This window comes from Panthera uncia (genome assembly GCF_023721935.1).
Source record: "Panthera uncia isolate 11264 chromosome C1 unlocalized genomic scaffold, Puncia_PCG_1.0 HiC_scaffold_4, whole genome shotgun sequence".
Taxonomy (NCBI): Eukaryota; Metazoa; Chordata; class Mammalia; order Carnivora; family Felidae; genus Panthera; species Panthera uncia.
This window is the reverse complement of record NW_026057585.1, coordinates 2,678,478-2,687,497: the sequence shown is the minus strand read 5'-3', so window position 1 is coordinate 2,687,497 and position 9,020 is coordinate 2,678,478. Positions and strand designations below refer to the sequence as shown.

General features: G+C 46.1%; 1 protein-coding gene across 1 annotated transcript; it reads right to left on the bottom strand.

The window, feature by feature from the left end:
• Positions 1-5,927: 5,927 nt before the first annotated feature.
• On the bottom strand, positions 5,928-8,603 carry HJV (hemojuvelin BMP co-receptor). The gene is made up of 3 exons (XM_049616436.1): positions 8,451-8,603; positions 7,505-8,079; positions 5,928-6,976 (listed from the first exon to the last, which is right to left on the bottom strand). The coding sequence occupies exons 1-3, from the start codon at positions 8,530-8,532 to the stop codon at positions 6,350-6,352; spliced, it is 1,284 nt and encodes a 427-aa protein (XP_049472393.1). The 5' UTR covers positions 8,533-8,603; the 3' UTR covers positions 5,928-6,349.
• Between the last annotated feature and the right edge of the window lie 417 nt (positions 8,604-9,020).

Sequence of the window (9,020 nt, the reverse complement as noted above, 5' to 3'; positions counted from 1 at the left end):
GTTAACAGCATTTTAGAGTGTACATAGAGCTATTTATACATGTGCATTATTAAGCAATTGCATAAACATTTGATTCATTAAATAAGCAGGGAGATATTTTGCAGAAGAGAATATTATGATTCAGAGAGCTCAAGTGATTGCCTAGGGTCACACAGCGAGGATAAAATTCACGTGACATATGGCTGAAAGATTTCTCAAGTAGTGCATCTCTGAGCCTTAAAAAAAAAGAAAAGAAAAGAAATTTCAGGGGGTACCTGGGTGGCTCAGTCGGTTGGGCAGCTGGCTCTTGATTTCAGCTCAGGTCATAATCTTAAGGTTTGTGGGATCAGGCCCATGTTGGGCTCCATGCTGCTTGGGATTTCTCTCTCTCTCTCTCTCTCTCTGCCCCTTCCATGCTCTTGCACACTCGCGTGTGCTCTCTTTCAAAATAAATAAATAAACTTAAAGAAAAGGAAAATGCATCTCCTTTGTAAAGATTTCTAAGATTTCTACAAGCAGATTTAATTTCCACCTTCTTTGTATCCCTACAGTATGTTGGACATAAGATTCTATACATTATGAATATTGATCATTTATCTTGTAATTATCTGTTTGTCTGTTTCTTTCCCCCTAAACCAAGTTCCCCAAAGGTTGTCTTATGGGCTGCACAATTTAGGTGCTTCAACAATTCTAAGGAAGGTTAAAAATCAATCAATAGGATTATTTTAGCTTGATCAACTAATGTGTACTATACATAGCCCAACCCATTCCTTGTCTTTCTGGTTCTCATTTGTTTTCTAACACTGATGGTGTTCCCCTGAAGTTGTAGCCTTGGCTGTGGTGGGTGCAGGGCTGTATCCTCCATGTAGAGAAAATAACACCATAGCAGAATATTTTCTGTTTCAGATGCTGTAGTTTTACCAAAGGGCCCTTCAATTCTTGGCTGGAGTGAGGTGGGGTGGGAGGGCAGAATGAAATAACTGATAGATTTTTTTTTAATCTGACAACTCATTTCTTAGAGGGAGGAGTTAAAGAAAAGTGCTATATCAAAGACTGATTACATGAAGATATGGAATATAAATACAGTGGAATATTATTCAGCCATAAAAAAAATGAGATCTTGGGCGCCTGGGTGGCCCAGTCTGTTAAGCATCTGACTCTTGATTTAGGCTCAGGTCATGATCTTGCGGTTCACAAGATCAGGCCTCGTGTCTGGCTCTATGCTGCTAGTGCGGAGCCTGCTTGGGATTCTCTCTCTGTTCCTTCCCCACTTGTGTGAGCTCGCTGTCTCTCTCTCTCTCTCTCTCTCTCTCTCTCTCTGTCTCAAAAAATAAATAAAACTTAAAAAAAGAGAGATTTTGCCATCAGTGACAACATAGATGGACCTACAGAGTATTATGCTAAGTAAAGTAAGTCAGAGAAAGACATACCATATGATGCCACTTATATGTGGAATCTAAAAACAAAACTAATGAATGAACAAACAAATAAGGAGAAACAGACCCATAAATACAGATGGTTATAAAAGGGGAGGGGGTGGGGGACGGACAAAATGGGTGAAGGAGTGGGAGGTACAGGCTTCCAGTTATAGAATGAATAAGTCACGGGGATGAAAGTACGGCTTAGGGAATATAGTCGATGATACTGTAATAGTGTCCTTTGGTGACAGGTGGTGACTACCCTCGTGGTGAGCATAGCGCTTACTTATTAACTTGCTGAACCACTATGTTGTACACCTGAAACTAAGACAACATTGTGTGTCAACTATACGTGTGTGTATGCATATATGTGTATGTATATATGTAAATACAAAATATTCGTTCTTTGAACCAATAGCAGACAATGATTCCAAAATCATTAGCCCTGTAGCGAAGGCAGAGTCCAGTTATCTTGCCGGATTTCTCTTTCACTTTCTCCAAGCCCACCCTCCATTCACAAGTTTTATCTCAGGAAACATATGTAACTTATTTCTTCCTATTGGGAAGGATGATGAATAATTTGGTTTGGGAGTAGGCAGAAAAATTGAGGAAGGCCTTTTATTTTCTAGTGGCTTTGCCTTCTTTCCTTTCCCTAGTGCTGGTACAGTTTCCTGGCACTGATTTTTGAGAACTGTAATTACTGGACCACAGAAATTATCTTATTGAGGGCTTACCAAAAAACATCAGTCCTCATGCCTCACTGAGGCGTTCAGTAGAGTCTCTTCCAATTCTTGTAGCCTGTTTATCTAGTATTGACTTTATATTTCTAGGTGATATGTTTCTTCTTTCCATTCTTAATTTAGAAATAGTAGACATAGCGTTGACTTTTTTGTTATAGTAATTGAAATGTCAGCTTTCACATCATGTTGTATACCTGCCTTCTCTTTCCTTTCACCTCATCCTCCTAATATGTATATCACAGTTTTGGCTGTATCAACAGCCAGTGTTTACATTATTGCCTCTGCGTAAATAATATCCTCTGTGGACCCAGGTAGTATATTTTCATTGTTTCATGTCTTGAACAACCCTTTGTTGAAAAGTTATAATCATTTATTTAAACAATTTATTGATTTAACTGTGTACCTATCTTCAGTTTATTCCTGAGATTCCTGAAATGCCTATTGTGTCAAATGTTTATTAGAATTTTTTCTCAAATGACCAACATACCTAATAATCTAAGAAATCCATTTTTCTTTCTCAGGGAGACTTGCCCCCGCCCCACCGAGTAATTCTTTCTAGTCACCACCGCCACCTGCTGACTGTTGTTGGAAGAGAAAGATGGAATTCTGAGGGGCAGGGCTGATGTTTTTAAGCCAGAAAATGGCCTTTTCTAAAGGTAGCTGACCTTTAGAATGACTTCACCTGAGGAAGGAATGAAATCATGAAATATTCTCTTTTCCTTGATCCATTATCCTCCTCTTTTCCTTTTCTAGAAGAAGAAAAGTCTGTTCTAATCTTCCTTAGGTTTTCTTTTTTGTTGTTTTGTTTTCTAATCTTTCTTTTGATACTGGGATCATTCTGAGCCTTTGTCTGATCCAACAAAGGAAAAGGGGAAGATGGGGTACCTGTTTTTAAAAAAAACTACAGCTTGGGGTGCCTGGGTGGCTCCGTGGGTTAAGTGTCTGACTCTTGATTCTTTGGTTCAGGTCATGATCTCACAGTTTGTGGGTTCAAGCCCCGCATTGGGCTCTGTGCTGATGGTGCAGAGCCTGCTTGGGATTCTCTCTCTCCCCTTCTCTCTGCCCCTCCCCTGCTCTCTCTCTCTTTCTTTCTCTCAAAAAATAAAATAAAATAATTTTTTTAATTACAGCTTTATTGGGTATACTTGATGTATAATAAACTACACATATTTAAAGTATATAACTTCATGGGTTTTGACATACATATACTCATGAGATTGCTGCCACAATCAGGTTAATGAACATGTGACTCTCAAAATTTCCTCTTGCCCCTTTGTAAACCATCCCTTCCCCCTTCCCCCTTTTCACCCATTTCCAAACTATGTATTAGTTTGCATTTTCTAAAATTTTATAAAAATGGAAGCACACAGTATACACTCTTCTTTTGTTTGGCTTCTTTGCTTGCATGATTATCTTGAGATTCATCATGTTGTTATGTGTACTAGTTTATTTCATTTTATCGTTGACTGATATTCTGTTGTATGGGTTAATACAACTGGTGTATCCATTCATCTGTGAATGGACATTTGGGTTGTCTCCAGTTTCTAATTTTGTTGGTTATTACAGAGAAAACTGTAACGAACATTTGTATGCAAGTCTTTGTGCTGACATGTTATCGTCATTTCTCTTGGGTCAATACCTAGGAGCGGAATGTTTAGATCATATGGTAGCTGTATGCTTGGCTTTAAAGAAATTGCCAAACTGTTTTTACGAAGTGGTTGTACCATTTTACATTCGCACCAGCAGCTTGTGAGAGCTCCACTTCTTGCCAACACTTGATATGGTCAATCTTGTCAATTTTAGCCATTCTAGTGGTTGAGTAGTGTTTTCTCATTGTGACTAATTTGATTTGCATTCCCTTCGTGACTAATGATGTTGAGCATCTTTTCATGTGCTTATTCCAAGCTACCCATTTTTAAATACTCCCTTGTAATAGGGCTAACCTTAAGTTTGGGCAAAGGAAACAGTGTTACATGACAGGTACCGTGAAAGAATCTCATTTACCATTTGGCTATGAAATTCTTGACTGACTTGAAATTCCCACACCTGAGAGATAAAGTTACTCTTTTGAGTTAAGAGAACCAATATAAGGAGCACTTTAAAAAAAAATGTTTATTCATTTTTGAGAGACAGAGACAGAGCGCAAGCAGGGAGGGACAGAGGGAAAGAGAGAGACACAGAACCTGAAGCACACGGGGCTCAAACCCACGAACCAGGAGATCATGGCCTGAACCGAAGTCGGACACTTAACCCACTGAGCCACCCAGGCACCCCAGGAGCACTTTCTAAAAAAAGAGTTTTTGAGGGAAAATGCCTGTGTGAAGGGACAGCCTTGGACACCACCATCTCCCCCATTCTCTTCCATTAGAACAGATGGTTTTCTAGATCCCCTACAGGTTTCAGAAAGTGTGAAGACTGTGATTTGAGGGAGTGGCAGAGTGGCTATAGTGCTTAGAGGATACAGAGAGGAGGGAAGAGGGGATAAAGACATGCAAAAAGATTTGAACTGGCAAGCCAGATAACACACCCTGCCTGGTAAGCCCTGGGGGTATCCAGGGGGTTTATGGTCAGGTGGGTGATACTGAGAGAAGAGAAGTGTGAACAATGAAGTCAATAGAACAACTTCTATTCTCAGTTTTCTCTTCTACAAACTAGATCCCTTCAACTTTGGGCTTTTGTTCCTCCTCTCCCCAGCTCTCCCTTTGGGCTTCTGATGACAAAAGGAAAAAGTCGTCTGTGCCCTGTTGGCAGCCACAGCTCCACTTCCTTGCCCACCTCCACACCCAGAATCTTTAATGGCCCTCTGTTTCCTTGACAACACAGCATAGTGGTTAAGAGTTAAGGCTCTGGAGCCCAACGCCTGGGTTCGACAATTATTGTCAATTAATTAATTACTGCTATACCCTTTATTAGCTGTATGATTGTGGGCAAGTTGCTTAATCTTGTTATACCTCAGTTTCCCTATATAAAAGTAAAGGTGAGACTATTAACCTTCCTTAGAGAGTTGTGAGAATTAAATGAATTTATGTTTTTAAAATGTTTAGAACATTGCCTGGTAGGTTTTAAGCTCTAATAAATGTTAGCTATTAATTTAAACTCCTCGGACCCACTTTCAAGATGCCTGCTAATTTGGCCTCTGTCCATCTACTGTCCTATGCCTTTACTTCCTATCTATTTCATTTGAGTTTTGCTGGTTTCCTCACTGAATCATGAATCTATGCATAACTCCAGGTGGTTTCCATTGCCCCGGCAGGTCCTTAACAATTCAAATCCTACCCAGTCATCAAAGATCACTTCAAATCCCATCTCTTCTATTACCTCTTCTTTATTATTTCCTTAGTTCGAATCAACTACCTTCCCATCTGAATTCATTGTACCACAGAATGTAGGGGATAACTGCACACTCATCACTCCTTCATGTGAATCAGTTGTGTCTCCCTAATAGCCTGTGAGCATCCTGGGGGCAGAAATAATACCGGATACTGCTGAGCTGTCTTTCAATGGAGTGAATACATTGCTTGTACTCCATTTCAAGCATGTGTAAAGAGATTCGGCATAGGCCACCGAAGAGGGTGTGAAGAATTCATCGCTTTAGTAACAGATCATTTAGGGGCGGGATGCCGGCTTCTTTCCTATCTGTGCCATCCTCCAAAGGGTCCAGACGATCCTCCTAAGATCCCGACGACCCCCACTTCACTTCTGAACCGAGAAAGCAGGACACATCTTACCCACTTATATTTGTCAAATAAATTCCATCTTTAATCATTTCCTCCTCTTTCCATTTTCCAAGAGAAAATATCATTAGATCTTTGAATCTCTCATAGGTAGTGATCGCGTGTTCCTCTCTCAATTCTTTCCTCTGAAAAGTCTAAATCCTTAAGTTTTCTACTGATCATCAGGACCCCTATAACGTCGACAGTTGTTGGGGTGATTTCAGGAGTAGGTGGAGTACAACAGTTTGCGGATCATAACTGGGACTGGGAAAATGGACAAAGAGCCCCCACAGAGGTCTAGATTGCAGAAGCTTTGCCCAGAACCCTTATTCCGTGATCATTTCAGTCCAGGACTGCAGTCTTATCTGACTCTGTTTAAATGGCATTATTTCACATGTCTGCTGGTGACCACTGTTTCCTTCCATGATTCTTTATGTTCTTCTCTGCCAGCCTCTATGCCCACATCATTTCCAACCCAATCATGGGGTTGCTGGCCACGTTACTGAATGCAAAGCCACAGAACAAAGAGCCCACTCCAAATGAGTGGGGCTAGGAGGGTTCCCGAGGAAAGAGGAACCCCAGCATCCGAGGGGAAGAGGTGCAGCTTTTCTAAGTCCGGCAGGAAGGCTCGGGCATCCTCCAAAGCCGCCTGAGCTGCCACAGTGAAGTTCGGGTCACCAGAGATCAAAACATCAAAGACACAGGAGTGGAAATAAGCGTCTTCAACTGGCAGCCCTTCCTTACACAGCCGTCTGGCGGTGTCAATGGTCAGAGCTCCCCGGCGGCTGCGCTCTGAGCGAGAGAGTCGCTGACTTGGGGGGCACCCCCCAACACAGAGCTGCAGGTCTTGCTCAGCTGAGAAGGCCCGGGCCACGTCCTCTGCTACCTTGATGGAGAAGGAGAGCTGCCCAGCTGTCTGCCGGATGATTATAGTTGTGCCAATATAGGCGGCTCGGATCTCCACGTGGTTCCCAGGGTTAGCAGTTCCAATGGACAGACTGGACCCCCCGGGTCGGTCACCTCCATTGATAGAGCCATCTTCAAAGGCTGCCGGAAGATTGTCCACCTCAGCCTGGTAGACCTTCTGATCAATGCATTCCTGCATGTTCTTAAATATAATGGTGAGCTGTGAGGGCAAGAGGGAAAACAGTTCATTTTGGGCTGAGTGCTCCCATCCCTCGGCAGTCAGGCCTCACCCACAGTCAGGGACTTGATCTCGGCAGAGACTCGAGGCTTGTCGTAGCCCTCGCTCACTCTGATCCCTTCTCTGGTACTCCAGTATTGCCCCATCCCTGCTCAACCCCTCCCCCTCCGTTTTGGCCTCAATCTCAGCAACTCAGAAGACAAGGTTTCCCTTCTGTAACTTCTCAACCTAGGGCTCCTCAGCTCTCCTCTCAACGTTCTCTTGTGTCTTCTGCATTTGAGTGAAACTCCCAGCGAAGGAAAGTGACTTAAGGAAAGAGTGCTTGGGGCCGGGGGGGGGGGGGGGGGGGGGGGGGGGGGGGGGGGGGGGGGGGGGGGGGGGGGGAGGGGAGGGGGGGGAGGTGGAGGAGGAAAGGGAATAGCGAGCATTGCTGTGCCACAGTTGGGGGTGGGAGGGAGTGGTACCGTGGGCGACCATGAGAGGGTCTGGAGTTGCTGCTGAGTCCCTGACCTTCCGGGTGGCGGTGGCGTTGGCCCCCGATGCCACGGGGGAGCTGGTGGCCTGGACAAAAAGGAAGTCATTATCCAGCAGGGGCCAAGCTCCTTGGACACGGCACGTGTGAAAGTGGTGGTGAAAGCTGCGCACGTGGGGGTCCCCGAAGGAGGCGCAATGCAAGAAGCCCGGGGGACGCCCGTGCAGCCGGGAAAACTGGCCTTCATAGTCACAGGGGTCCGGGGCTGGGGGGCCGGAGGAGCGGGCGGGGCCTGCGCCTGGAAGGGCGGGGCCGCGGGCCGGGGGCGGGGCCGTGGGGCCCTGGCGGGAGCAGTTGTGCTGGATCATCAGGTCTTCGATCCCGTGCACCGCCGAATGGAAGGCCAGGTCCCCGCGGCAGGTGCGGGCGGTGCGCCGGGTGCAGAGAGCGTAGGAGCGGAGGGCTCGACAGAGGCCGCCGGAGCCCACCACTCCACCTCGGCCCCCTCCTCCTGCTCCTCCTCGCAGGGCTCCCGGTGACCTCCCACCTCTAAGGCTCAGGGTGGACGATACATACTCAGCATTGCAGCGGAGGATCTTGCATTGAGAATGAGCTGAGGACAAAGGCAGAGGACTGTGAGACGGCCCCCGGATCCCCCCCGTAACTCTCCCCAGACTGGTGAAGGGGATTCCAGCTGTTTCTAAAACCCAACTGATCTCCAGCCCCCAGCCCCCTAGTCCTGTGTTCACTCAGTCTTGCTAAAAACGTGTGAGCCCGTCAGATCTCTTCTCCCTGTGGATTAAGCGCTTTTCCAGGGCTCTTCCCCAAGGCGAATGGGAAATAAAAAAAATATCTGCTTGAGAGTCCGGCGAGTGACTGGAACCCCCCAGCGCCCGTCCTTTCTCCTCACACGGGGTCACCTGCCCACCCTTGCACAGCAGCGGACCCTCCAGGTTCCCCAGCCCTTCCCTAGCCCTTCCTTACCATGTCCACAGAGGAGCAGCAGGAGGGTGAGAGTGCTTAGAGTTGGGGGGCTGCCATGGGGGGACCGGCCTGGATCCCCCATACCTATCCGGCCAGGTCCCCCCAGGCTCCGGCTCTTTCCAGCTGATGACCCTCCTACCTAGTGAATTTTGACCGGACTTCCTGTAAGGGACTGAAAAAAGAAATTTGGTCGGGCATGGGAAGAGAGAAGAGTTGAAGGTCATTCAGGATGATGTGCAGAGAATCTGGGAAGATCAGGTAAAGGACTAGCGGCTGGAGTTTGGGGAGAATGGGGCTCCCCAAACGGTATGTGTGGCTGTGAAGCCTCTGTGCCCTGCTCTTGTGGCCACTTTCAGGTCCCTTATGCAATACCCTGAGGTGGGGGTGGAAGGAAGGTTGACTAGACTGCTGGGGCGGGGGGGGGGGGGGGGGGGGTAGAGCAGAGTCCACTGTATTGCCCCACGCTAAGCTATCAAACAGCAGAAGTGTCAAAAATAGAGGGATCGTGAGGATGGAACAGACTCCAGTCGTCCCAGTGGGCTCCTCAATAAAATTAGGATCTGGAAATGC

Coding starts and splice junctions, on each gene's coding strand:
- HJV (XM_049616436.1), bottom strand. CDS start 8,532: ATGGGGGATCCAGGCCGGTCCCCCCATGGCAGCCCCCCAACTCTAAGC. Junction 8,080..8,450: donor GCTGCTCCTCTGTGGACATG/GTAAGGAAGGGC, acceptor CTTTGTCCTCAG/CTCATTCTCAATGCAAGATC. Junction 6,977..7,504: donor ACGCCACCGCCACCCGGAAG/GTCAGGGACTCA, acceptor TTGCCCTCACAG/CTCACCATTATATTTAAGAA.